Source organism: Saccoglossus kowalevskii, chromosome 9, assembly GCF_978046115.1.
Source record: "Saccoglossus kowalevskii chromosome 9, keSacKowa6.1, whole genome shotgun sequence".
NCBI lineage: Eukaryota > Metazoa > Hemichordata > Enteropneusta > Harrimaniidae > Saccoglossus > Saccoglossus kowalevskii.
The window spans coordinates 20,160,722-20,175,213 of NC_140649.1; the positions used below are offsets into that span (position 1 = coordinate 20,160,722).

General features: G+C 36.0%; 1 protein-coding gene and 1 long non-coding RNA gene across 2 annotated transcripts; both read right to left on the reverse strand.

Moving 5' to 3' along the window:
• Positions 1-2,801: 2,801 nt before the first annotated feature.
• Positions 2,802-3,740, reverse strand: LOC146738954 (uncharacterized). The gene is made up of 2 exons (XR_014930573.1): positions 3,478-3,740; positions 2,802-2,979 (listed from the first exon to the last, which is right to left on the reverse strand). It is a non-coding gene; the product is annotated as an uncharacterized LOC146738954 (long non-coding RNA).
• Positions 3,741-4,792: 1,052 nt separating this feature from the next.
• Positions 4,793-9,434, reverse strand: LOC100370599 (uncharacterized). Its single transcript, XM_002732466.3, has 2 exons — positions 9,344-9,434; positions 4,793-6,746 (listed from the first exon to the last, which is right to left on the reverse strand). The coding sequence occupies exon 2, from the start codon at positions 6,599-6,601 to the stop codon at positions 4,976-4,978; it is 1,626 nt and encodes a 541-aa protein (XP_002732512.1). The 5' UTR covers positions 6,602-6,746; positions 9,344-9,434; the 3' UTR covers positions 4,793-4,975.
• Positions 9,435-14,492: the final 5,058 nt, after the last annotated feature.

Sequence of the window (14,492 nt, forward strand, 5' to 3'; positions counted from 1 at the left end):
ATCTTGGTTACCTTAATCAGAAACCCCCCTTGTCTGCTCGTAGTTGAATGAAACCTGTTTCGATTTCGAGTATATTTTTAAAGGTTTGAGGAAAAGTAAATTTAGACTTAACCCACCCAATGGCGATCGCTATGTCTATATAACTGTATGGATATCTCAGCGGCTTTACGTAATCCATTGTGCCCCTCCCTAAATATTTTTATTTTATTTTTTTATCTGACAATTGAACATCAGCAAGCGTCGGTGTATGATGGATTTTGGCATGTCGTTGTGACGCAATAGCCATTTTTGTGGACGATTTATGTCACTTTCTTAAAACAGGCATTATCTCCGTTCGTGTTTTCTGGTTGGTCAGAGAGATTGAAAATTAATTAGCTCACACAGTTTTTGTCAGTTTGTCTTGACATTTTCACACTATTTTGACAACGTCTCTACGAACAAAAGGACGTCTGGGCTTATTTTTAAAGCTTTGCATTCTCGGACAATGACATTCGAAGTGTGAAATACTGACCGGGATTGACTATACGGCACACATCCTGCTTGACAACTTTGTAATATTAAAACAAAACATATTACATATACGCCTGGACGTCCTTTTGTTAATAAACAACTGATAAACGTTGTGTGAAAGTTTCACTCAAAATAAACAAGAATTGTGCGAACTATTTAGATTTGAACTAACATGGTAAACTGAAAAACGCAAGTGGAGATAATGGCTAATTTGCATAACCATTCACTCAGTAAGAAGTTTGCTAATGCTCATAATTAAAATGGCTGCAACAGTTTTAAATTTAAACCTATTATCGTTTTGTAAAAAGTTAAATATAGTGCATAATATGGAGATCCTGTCATTACTTTTTTTCACCATGTTTCTTTTTGATTATTTATGTACAGCCTTGCTAAATCTTGCTAAGCATTCAAAAGAGAGAATGTTTGTACCTGTTTTCTATATTTTAAAATCGTCTTTTGAGTACGTTCCACCATTCATAATGCTGCGAAATGTTAACAGTCTATAGCCAAGACTGTTTGAATTATAATAAAAAGCAAAAAAAAAAGAAAATTCACTCCCAAGTGCCCACGAACCTGCATCTATACCTTAATAGTCTTGAAGCAGTGCAGACAGCTGACAAGCTAAACTTGTGCCTAGACCCATTGGTCTTCAACAAACTACAAGGGAAACAAAATATCATTGCCATTTCATTAGCTATTTAGAACCAGATGCCTGTGTTGAAGAGCCCATCATGTATTTTTTGGTCAGACGTAATAGGTAAAATCACAGAGAAAGTAAAGTTTTTTTTAAAGATTTTTAATAACTGTTTGACCAAAACAACAGAAAGAGCCATTAATGATATATAATTCCGAATACACATTGATCCTGAGTTTAATATATTCGTGTTATATGGGGAAACTACTAGGTTACCATTGATAAATATACTGACTTTTATAAAATAAACCACCTTAAAACAACAATGACATTCGACAATGCTAATATGATTCCGGATAATAGTCTGAAATATATCATTGACGAATTCTCGGCATTTAAGTTAAGGCTGCAGTCAAAATTGTCAATCAGTCAAAAGATCTAATTGAAACAGCCCAAATATATAATTGGCTTCACTCAAATAATGTAATACATTTGACGTGATCAGTTCAAGCCCAGTACAATTATTCTGTGAAACGATCAGGTAAATATATAGCATGTAATATTTTAACTCGTACGATAGTGCACCATTACACGGAATTTAAGAGATTTCTCGAATAAAACAAACGCCCGTACGTGGTTCTACCTTTATAGCATATTTCAAGTCCTATTCTATACAGTGTGTGTGGTCAATACGTCATGTATTACTTGTTGTGATATACATTTGAACAAATGTGTTTAAATACATCAGACATCCTGCTTAAACACGATGTCGTAACTGAATGAAAATATTAGTCTGTCAAGAAACAAAGCACATGTGAGAAATCTGATCTAAACAGTTAGTGAAGATATATTATATGTTTGGGCAAAATTGGGTTCCTTAAATTACGAGCAGTACTCTGGTTGTAGTACTCACAACGAACACATGATGTACATAAATTATTCTAAGTCATGAGAAATATCCTCTCAACTTACTTATTTGGCGGTAATGAAAACAATTGATTTTCTCTCCTCTGAAATTGGCATTGTTCTATCAAAATAATATATATTACTTTTTAGAAATTGGGAATTTTCAACTAGAATTCACAGCGTCTTTTTTGATACTTTGGTAGCCCCAGTTAAAATGAAATGGAAGATTGCGTCACTCGCCAGATTGTGTATTCTGCCAGCTAAATTGTATTCTTTGCTTTCAAAAGAAAAAGCTTCGAAACAAGAGTGCATATTGTTACAAAACCCCGGGGGTCCTCAACCAAAACATAGGATATCTTTTTGGTTCATTGATTTTGGAATTGGGGCTAAATATGTCTACTCAGTCTGGAGCCATTTTTCATAGAATAGTTGCCACGCCCGCAATCTGATTAAAATCTAATGTAGTGTACGGGCTGTAATTATTTTGGCTATAAACTTGTTTTAATTTTATTTTGTATTACTTTTCTTATTAATGCCCTTTTATTTTATTATTTTACTTTGATTTTGATTTTTTTAATTCCGCCCTACCTACATCTGATCCGACGCCTATGTAAGTCCCGTTCAAATCTCGCGTAAGTAACAGCCAATCACAGTCCACCTTTTATACAGGCTGTCGGTTGCTTACTTTTCAGTGTATACGGGCAATCTTTCTGTACATTTATATTTTGCCCACTTGAATAAACCATTAATAGAAAATTGCTATATATTTTTATTTGCAAAAAAAATTCCACAGCATTTTACAATTTTTGTCATTTCATTGAATATTTTTTTCACTTCCAACAAATGTGTACACTTCCAGATACATCTTTGCCAGCCAAGGTTCGTTCATTCAGTCATCGCTTCAATTTTACATCACTGAGCATAATTATCTAGAATGGAAGCAAAAAAGGTAAATCGTAATGATTAGAACACTGTAAACAGCTATAGTAAACAATGCAAACTGATTTTAAATTGTATAGCGGTCACCGGCCCACGGCATCGACGCACTGGCAGAAAATTGGAGCAAAAAAATATTTCCTGATCAATTGCGATGTGTTCCAAATAAAAAATATTTTATTCCAGTCCAAATCAGCTCATTTACTTTAATAAAGTGTTATTGTATAATGTACAAAATGTTGATACAATTTGATGAATATTTACAGCTACGGCTTCAATATCGTAGACGATTTTGGCCCGATCGTCAACAAAACATCACCCGTCTCCAGGGCAGGCGACTGGAAAAAGACACTGGTGTTCGGTCGAACCGGTGGAAACAAAATCGTCACTCCCAGAATAACTATGCAAAATAACGATCTAAAGTCGAACCATTCGAGCCACAATATTAACATAAAAATGACTTTCGTTGCATTTGACAATGATAAACTTACCGAAAAGCCGTGTTTTTCTCGGTCGGTATAATCCGCCATTTTATTTGAGTGTGTTTGCCATCAGACTCTGCCCGGTGACGCCATCATGTGCGCTATAGAAGGAGGTCTGTGATTCGTTGACTAAAATCGTCGATAGTGGGTCTCGTTGAAATCTCGTTACATAGGCATCGGTTCAGATGTAGGTAGGGCGGAATTAAAAAAAATCACAAAATCAAAGTAAAATAATAAAATAAAAGGGCATTAATAACAAAAGTAATAAAAAATAAAATTAAAATAAGTTTATAGCCAAAATAATTAAAGCCCGTACACTACATCAGATTTTAATCAGATTGCCACGCCCGTAACTTTATTGTAAAGACCACAAATTAAAGCGATCAGATTATGATCAGTTCCTTCAATGTAGCTGCCATTGAAGATGAATATTTCCATTGTGATAGGGGAAAAAAGTTTTTAAAAGTCACACACTCCAACAACAAACCGCTTCTGTGACGTAATATTGACGGACATGGATGAAAGCATTTTCACGTAAGCAATGATTTTGGCGCACATTTTAAATCCGGGGAAATTAAAAATAAACTAAAAAAACAACAAAAAACATACAAAAACTAGATCGGGTAACTCAACAACCTTCAAGTTGATACATAGAACAATTTAAGAAGATTCATTAAAGAGTCATAACAGTGTGTGTAATTAAATTATGATGAAGAAATTATGATGAAACGCACGACCAAGAATTCTTAAAATCAAACATAGAAAATGAAAGTGTCCTACAACATTTCGATGTTAATTTGTTTAATTAATTGTATTTAGTGTTAAACGAAATAAAATGGTTATCATAATGAAGGAATTTACAATATTGTTTAGGTCAAGCTCAAGTGTAGTCTATACTGGCACACCAAATTCTAAATCTAGCTCATTTTAAAACAAAAATGACTAAACACGTGTAACATTTATGATTAAATTCATTGTTTCTCCATTTTTACAACATTCTAAAAATGTGTTTTTTATGAGCATTTTTTTTTGTTTTTTGCAATTTGAGTAACTTAGCAAATGCTGATGGAGAAAATGATAAATATATTAATCACATATGAATGCGGCCAATCGTATATTTAACACTCTGCTTGTCAAATAGAAAACAAAAGAATTATTATCATTGTTAAATTCCTATCTAATACCCACATAACCCACCTCGATTGCCACAACCATTAAAATGAGTATGCACGTAATTTCTAGTATTGCATGAACATTGCATACACAATTTACACCATTAGTTAAACTGGACAAGGATGCATGAGAAATGTAAGGCAAGAATATAGATGGATAACTTTAATTTAATAATTTATTTATTTATCTGGTCTTATTTACAAAAAGATAAGACTGCCCTACTGGAAATACAAATCACTACAAAGCAAAAAATACAATCCTGTTTAGAGACAAAATGCACAGGTGTCAGTAACTTCTCACTATGCACTGAGATGGGTAGATCATAGATTGAATATCAGAGCTTATCAACCTTGTAACTGTATAATTTGAATTCTTCTGTTGCATCATCTCCTCTTTTTGAAACAACGAACCCAGCATGCACAATAAACAATTGTTTCTGTTCTTCGTCACTTGAAAACTCATCTTGTCTGTTATGTGTGACAGTTAACCGTTTTCTATCATTCATTGATTCCCATCTATATGTATATTTCTCTCCTTTATGAATAATTAATGAATTCCTTTGACTAGATAATAGACCATATATATACTCACAATGTTGACAGTAACATTTCGACAGTGACATAGGTGTCAACACATTTTCATTATTTGAATTTATGTAAGTGAAATTCTTGAGTTTATGTTGTATCTTGAAAAGATGGATTCTAATTTGCTTTTTTTGACAACTTTCTATATCAAATCTTTGAGAATATTGCTCCAAATTACAGGGCTTCTCATTGGTGTGTGTTCTCATATGCTGTTTGACATGACTTGAACGCGCAAAACTTGTCCCACATAGCTCACAGTGATAAGGCTTTTCTCTCGTATGTGTTCGCATATGCTGTTTTAAAATATTTGACTGAGTGAAACTCTTCGGACACTTCTCACACTGATAAGGCTTCTCATTGGTATGTGTTCGCATATGTTGTTTGAGAGTACTTGATTGGGCGAAACATTTCTCACATTGCTCACAGCGATAAGGCTTTTCTCCCGTATGTGTTCGCATATGTAGTTTGAGAGTACTCGAAGTTGCAAAATCTTGTTCACATTGCCCACAATGATAAGGCTTCTCACCAGTGTGTGTTCGCATATGCTGCTTGAGATGACATGAACGGGCAAAACGTTTCCCACATATCTCACAGTGATAATTCTTTTCTCCCGTATGTGTTCGCATATGCTGTTTGAAATTGCTTGATTTGGAGAAACGTTTACCACATGGCTCACAGAGATAAGGTTTCTCATTGGTATGTCGTTGCATATGCAGTTTGAGATGTTGTGACTGAGTAAATCTCTTCTGACATTGCTCACAGTGATAATTCTCATTGGTATGTGTTTGCATATGCCGTTTGAGATGACATGATATTGTAAATGTCTTCTCACACTGCTCACATTGTAAAGGTTGTTTATGGGGTTGCATATGCCGTTTGAGATAGCGTGACCGGGTAAAACTCCTTTCACAGTGCTCACAATGAAAAGGCTTCTCATTGGTATGTGCTTCCATATGCCGTTTAAGATGACCTGGCCGGGAAAAACTCTTCCCACATTGCTCACAATGATAAGGCTTATCACTGTCATGTCTTTGCATATGCCGTTTGAGATGACTTGACCGGGTAAATCTTCTTTCACATTGTTCACAATGAAATAGTTCCTCATTGGTATGTATCCGCATATGTTGTTTGAGATTACTTGGCTTGATAAAACTCTTCTCACATTGATCGCAATGATAAGGCTTCTCATTGGTAGGTGCTTGCATATGCCGGTGTGTATGTGTTCCTATATGTTGAATGAGATGATTTGACTGGCTACAACTCTCACATTCCTCACTGTGATAAAGTTGTTCATTGCTATGTGTTCGTATATGTTGATTGAGATGATTTGATTGGGTAACACGTTTCTCACATTGCTCCCAATTATGCTTTTCCATATTTATTTATTTTTGAAGAAAAGCACCACTGACCATGTTCACAAAGGGTCGTTATTTCCTACCGTTCAACATTGTTACTCCTTTACTGCATAGCATTGATAAGGAAGATTAATACTAATTCATAGTTGTGAGAATAGCATTGAAACTGTAAAAGAACAAAATACATTTATTAAGAAAGATGCCTATTAGCATAATTTCAAAAGTACTGTATTTTTGTTTACCAACGGCACCGAGATAACATATCAAAATACCCTTGTTAAACCATTGTGTATGAGTAACATTACCAGGATAACCAACATCTAGAATTAGAATTACATTTAGGTTCAAAAATACCGCTAAAATCATCACTTCATTGCGGATATTCAATTCATATGGCTAACATTTTTTAGAAGAAGTCGAAAATTTAATCACCGAATCCACGATTGCAGCTCGCTAAACACACAGTTACACCGTCAAAATAAAGGACTTAAACACTTAAACACGCTTGGGGCGAAATGACAGTGTTCAAGTAGTGGGATTGCGTTTTTAAACATGGAGCATGAGGCGTATTTACGTGCGAATTCTCTCCTAAAATGCTACACTGGAATGCATTGCCTGAACATGAAGACCATGCAGGAAAATGGCAGACTCAATGTACAGTAATAATACTGATTGTCTTTATCGCAATTTTATTCAAACAAGGATATCCAACAAAATGGTGTAAATCTATCAAAACAAACACAATATTATGTTATTTACATTAATATAACAACGTAAAACATGTAGACGTCGCATTAGTTACATGTGATTATAATACCTAATTATTGGGGTCTAAAATAACAGACAATAAGTCAATTTGACATATTGAATTTTTTGAAGGTCATATCTGATTTATTCACAAAACAAGGCGAAGTGCGTGTGTGTACCATTATTAAATGTACATGTAGCAACTTTTTCAAAAACGTACAATGGAAGCAAGTTCGAAATATGAGGATGCACGCATACACGGACACGTACATGCACACATGCACCACGTTTATTATGTAATTACTATCGTTCGAACGAAGGAAAAATATCGGTGACAGAGAATATAACAAATCAAAAATAAGTCATTTATATTGTTGATTTATATGTGTAATACATTATATCGGTATCAGAAGACGTGGCGTTGCAGAAACAAATTACGATTTACTTTTCGTCGTAAACAATTTGCCTTTACGCACCAATGACTATAGTACTGCGTACTGTTCGCGATTTGTATTACTATTTTTAGCAGAGAACGAGTGACAATTAAATCTATAAATCTCACTTACATTACAACACCATAACACATTTGCAAATTTCCTACAATGCTTGGGACACCGAAGTTTGCATTCAACATGAGAGGCATGGAAAGTCACTTGAAGCCTTGAAATCCAACTAGTAATTACAGGTAGCTGAGATTTAAACTAAGAGTGTTCATTTTTTATCTTCAAATTTAAAAATGAAAAATTCTAAGTGCAAGGAACTATGGGTATATTGGCCTGATATACCCCAGATCAGCTGACTTTCATCCAATCACTGATGCTGTAATAAATGAATTGAAATATTGACTTGTCCAAAAACAAGCGGAACAGATCTAGTAGACTGACACGTCACTGCGAATCAATTTGTAATTTTTGGTTTTATTTTTTGTTGTAACTTTTCTTTTTTCAACATTATCTTTTTCAGATTTTACTTTTTCAAATTTCACTATATCTTTCTTCCCCAGATTTTCTATTAAATGGCCAACCAATCGAAACGGTCTTTAATGACTATCGGACGGGTCAAATTGTCAACGGCTACAATGAAACTGTGTATGCTACTTTCATGACATACCAGTATAATTTGTTTCTGACGCACAATGAATTCATTAGTCATACGAACAACTAACATATCTGCTCGGTTATAATTTCTCAGAGCATGTGTCTGAAATTTTCTTGCACAAATTTTTTTGTGAGTGGGCCCTTGTGGACAGGTGTATGTTGTTCCGGACACAATAAAATTATTCATGGTTGAATCATGTCATAGATAGGTAAATTTGAAACGTAACAGATCCAGGAGTTTTACCTTGGCCATTTTTTTCAATAATTGAGGAAGAAGTATATCTCCTGATCAACTCCATACAACGCTGTTCAATCCTAGCCAAGGTACAAGGTCTGGTTTACAATAGCAGATTACAAGATACGACACAGCTATCCGTAACTATAACATTTATCATATGAATTCAACTGTAGGAATTAAACTATGAATATGAATATAAGTGTTGCCGATTTACAAGCATAAAGACAAAGATACATATGTTGATTTACAAACATAAACCAACGGCCGGAACAACAAATGACCAAAAGTACTATTTTAAACACGGGGCTATTATGACATTCGTGTTTTGTATTATCTTGCTACACGGTTATACCCGTGGCGTTGTGGTCTGGCATGTAGTACACCGACGCAGCCGCACGCATGCCATATACACTGGCAGAAGAAACCGGGGTCCTTATGCGGACTCAGAACGCCGTAGTACCACGGCAAACCTCTGTTCTGACGTACAACGTTTTATATAGGTCACAATTATAGCCCCAGGACTGTAAAATGCCCTCCGGTAGGCGCTGATTCTTAAACTCAAAGGTCATTCATTGCGTTATGTCCATGTAATCACGACGGGTTGATATTTAAAACTAGATAATACTTCGAGTTTCAAATCATCAACACAACTAGTTTATATATAGGCAGTATTATACTTACGTCTAAGAACCTTCTAGTGTAAGTTGTAAGATTTACACACACCGGCAATTGGTCCACGATGCCAAAATTACAAAATGGCAGCTTCAACAACAGCGCCCCCAATAGACTAAAATAACAGACAATAAGTCAATTTGACATATTGAATTTTTTGAAGGTCATATCTGATTTATTCACAAAACAAGGCGAAGTGCGTGTGTGTACCATTATTAAATGTACATGTAGCAACTTTTCAAAAACGTACAATGGAAGCAAGTTCGAAATATGAGGATGCACGCATACACGGACACGTACATGCACACATGCACCACGTTTATTATGTAATTACTATCGTTCGAACGAAGGAAAAATATCGGTGACAGAGAATATAACAAATCAAAAATAAGTCATTTATATTGTTGATTTATATGTGTAATACATTATATCGGTATCAGAAGACGTGGCGTTGCAGAAACAAATTACGATTTACTTTTCGTCGTAAACAATTTGCCTTTACGCACCAATGACTATAGTACTGCGTACTGTTCGCGATTTGTATTACTATTTTTAGCAGAGAACGAGTGACAATTAAATCTATAAATCTCACTTACATTACAACACTATAACACATTTGCAAATTTCCTACAATGCTTGGGACACCGAAGTTTGCATTCAAAATGAGAGGCATGGAAAGTCACTTGAAGCCTTGAAATCCAACTAGTACTTACAGGTAGCTGAGATTTAAACTAAGAGTGTTCATTTTTTATGTTCAAATTTAAAAATGAAAAATTCTAAGTGCAAGGAACTATGGGTATATTGGCCTGATATACCCCAGATCAGCTGACTTTCATCCAATCACTGATGCTGTAATAAATGAATTGAAATATTGACTTGTCCAAAAACAAGCGGAACAGATCTAGTAGACTGACACGTCACTGCGAATCAATTTGTAATTTTTGGTTTTATTTTTTGTTGTAACTTTTCTTTTTTCAACATTATCTTTTTCAGATTTTACTTTTTCAAATTTCACTATATCTTTCTTCCCCAGATTTTCTATTAAATGGCCAACCAATCGAAACGGTCTTTAATGACTATCGGACGGGTCAAATTGTCAACGGCTACAATGAAACTGTGTATGCTACTTTCATGACATACCAGTATAATTTGTTTCTGACGCACAATGAATTCATTAGTCATACGAACAACTAACATATCTGCTCGGTTATAATTTCTCAGAGCATGTGTCTGAAATTTTCTTGCACAAATTTTTTTGTGAGTGGGCCCTTGTGGACAGGTGTATGTTGTTCCGGACACAATAAAATTATTCATGGTTGAATCATGTCATAGATAGGTAAATTTGAAACGTAACAGATCCAGGAGTTTTACCTTGGCCATTTTTTTCAATAATTGAGGAAGAAGTATATCTCCTGATCAACTCCATACAACGCTGTTCAATCCTAGCCAAGGTACAAGGTCTGGTTTACAATAGCAGATTACAAGATACGACACAGCTATCCGTAACTATAACATTTATCATATGAATTCAACTGTAGGAATTAAACTATGAATATGAATATAAGTGTTGCCGATTTACAAGCATAAAGACAAAGATACATATGTTGATTTACAAACATAAACCAACGGCCGGAACAACAAATGACCAAAAGTACTATTTTAAACACGGGGCTATTATGACATTCGTGTTTTGTATTATCTTGCTACACGGTTATACCCGTGGCGTTGTGGTCTGGCATGTAGTACACCGACGCAGCCGCACGCATGCCATATACACTGGCAGAAGAAACCGGGGTCCTTATGCGGACTCAGAACGCCGTAGTACCACGGCAAACCTCTGTTCTGACGTACAACGTTTTATATAGGTCACAATTATAGCCCCAGGACTGTAAAATGCCCTCCGGTAGGCGCTGATTCTTAAACTCAAAGGTCATTCATTGCGTTATGTCCATGTAATCACGACGGGTTGATATTTAAAACTAGATAATGCTTCGAGTTTCAAATCTTCAACACGACTAGTTTATATATAGGCAGTATTATACTTACGTCTAAGAACCTTCTAGTGTAAGTTGTAAGATTTACACACACCGGCAATTGGTCCACGATGCCAAAATTACAAAATGGCAGCTTCAACAACAGCGCCCCCAATAGACTTCGCAGGGAAACATTTTAAACAACTGCGAACCTGCAATAGGTAAATATTCCACGAAAATCAAACACGTTACCTTAAGAAAACTGAAAGTGAAAAAAATAATAAAAATAAAACAACAATCTCTGATAACACTCAAAACTATAGTTAAAGGTTGGGTGGTTGGGTTTTAAAACATATTGAAAACTGTCATGACTGCCATGTTCTAATCAGATTGTGACTTCAGTCAACATCTGAATAACGTGGAAAACAGAACAATAAAACATGCGTAACGCGTAACGTAGAATAATAGCATTTTATGCACACCACATGGCCGAACTTGATTAACGCTCATTTGAGTGGCCCTAGGTGTCTGGTCATATTTACCCGATCTGCCCGGACACTATCTGGCAAATAAAGCGTCCTGATTAAGGTATTTTGGATGAGCGCGATTTGATTATCAAGTCTGCCATTATTATAATCGTAAACGTTTGTTCATCCTGTTAGGTTTATTCTAATCAGATTATGACTTCTCCTTCCATGCGCATAAATAGATCTTTGTTATTGGTAATAACGCAAACTTCATATAATATATATATATGTATAATATGGATATGTGTATGTGAAACATTGTGCCTCAAAAGCTATAATACAATGATGGTTCACTTGCCTGATGTTTGGCTAAAGCATAGACCCCAATCCCCAGTGGCTGTGAACAAAATGTAGGGTTTTCAAACTTGGCACACTTTTTTCCAATGCTAGTTGGATACATTTTCACAACAAAGGAACAAAGCTGAGATCACAACATGTGTTTTGTCGGTTAAGTGTAGATCTACAAGGAGAAAAAGGGGCCTCTAAATTTCTTCCCCCACGTGACTTTCAAGACCTTGTTATATTTTAAGGTTATCAATTAGTAGGTCAAGTGTATGTATTCGCCTTCAAATGTTAGACATATGTGTTCCGCAGGACCATTTAGATTTTCTGGTGAAAGGTAAACTTCACTTCACTTCCAAAGAATACGTATATTCCACGTATAGATTTTACAATGTCAATACCACAGCCACTATTCTGACCTTAACTTCCCAACAATAAATCACAAATTATGGATATGGGTATTTATACGGATATTGATGTTAAAGTTATACTGTCCATAGTTGTTATTATTGTGATTTGACTTTATTTGCTTGTTTATTAAATACTCATTTTTATTATAGAAACAAGTAAAACAAATATACAGTAAAACATAATACTTTGTTCCTAACTAACGACCTCTAGCGACGAAGCCATATATGACGTCACAATAATGTAGACGATGAAAGCAATGTCAAAGCCACAACTGTATTTGATTGTGATAGTCGTTTGCCATTTAAGAAAGACAATATTTTTTATTGACTGACGAATAGGGATTAAAAAATATCCATTGCTGAGCGGCTACTTTTTTTACTCATTGCAACAATGACCGCTTTGCCGCCAGAGGGCGAAATTTTGAAGAAACGTGTGTCATCTCAACTGAACGACTACAAACTGCAAACATACAAAATGGTAAAGTTGTCACAAATAAATAGTTATTAAAAAGAAACCCTTTCCGAAATACTTGAACTTGCTTCTTTAAAGCGGGAGGGTCGTCACCTGCGTGGAACTCGGGTATTTCTCGCACCAAGTCCACCGCGAGATATTTCGTTTTACGCTCAATGGAGGACGTGGATAACCGGACATGAGCTCCGGTGCGAATTTCCCAATTTCATAAAAATAATCGTATTCGAATCTCAGGCTAGCTAATTTGGCGTGGTGAGGAGCATACAGGCATTTATACCGCCTGGGGGAACGAACAACCAACTGGTCAAATAAAAATAAATACAAATGTAAAGTAAACAGATTTAATATTTTAACTAGTAATTCACTCATTATAGAAACGCCATGGCAACAACATGTCTAAGTACAACGGCAATTTCTGAAATTACAAAATGCGTGCTTTACAGAAATTTTACAGTGAAAACACAATAGCTTTACCGCTATCGTCAGTTCTCATAAAATGATACATAACACAATAATAAACTCATGTCAACAAAATCGCCAACCAGTTCACAACGTCCTGTACAGTAAATTCGCTGACCACGAGGCAAGTATAATCAGCGATGACGCAAGCAATGGCGTCGCCAGAGAACACGGTCACTCTCAGGAAATCACAACTACTCCTGATGATTCTAGGCTCCTCGATCTGATGTACGTCAAGTTTCTTGAGCCACACGTTGCAAAAGATCACTCACCGCTCATCGATCAGTTCCTGAGTCGCATCAATTCGGTCATCACAGTCCAACGCTGTACGTCAACAAATTTGGTGCAACGCAAGTTTGACAGTCACTTTGGTTTCTTCGCAGTACGGGAATAACATAAACTCGTCCGTGGGCTGCAACACCCTGAACTCAGTTCTTTCTCAGCTTTTCGTATGCCGACTTGGTGCTTTCCAGAACACGTTCGTGTTCACGGTTCCAACACAATCCCGTTTTCGGCTGCTGCCATCTTTGTCTGTCCTGCACCTTCTTCTCTTGCGCGCCGAGTGGCGTGACATCATGGGACGCACCAATCAGTGAAGCGCGTCTCAACAGGCGTCAATCACGAGACCAAAACTTTTCCATGACGTCACAAATACGGGTTACCATAATAAATAATGCACGGGCCCGTAGTAACGAGAAATATAAAGAAAACTACATAGATTTAAAGAAACAGTAAAATTACCCTGGTTTCATGCGCATGCGTCAGATAGCCATAGCGTGTCATTGTTTACAAACAAGCGTCTACCCATGAGCCTTTGCGTTTTTAGCGTGTGTTGTTATCGTCGCTTGGGACTCAATTCCCGCGCGTGCGCAGGTGATGACTCTCCCGCTTTAACTTGAGCATAACACGTATGTATCATTGGTTATATTTTGGGTAAAATGAGCCCCTATGTTTCGCACATTCGCTTTGAGTAAACCAACAATGTACGTGTGATAATTCAGTATCTATACAGTACAACTATGTCGTATTTTGTAC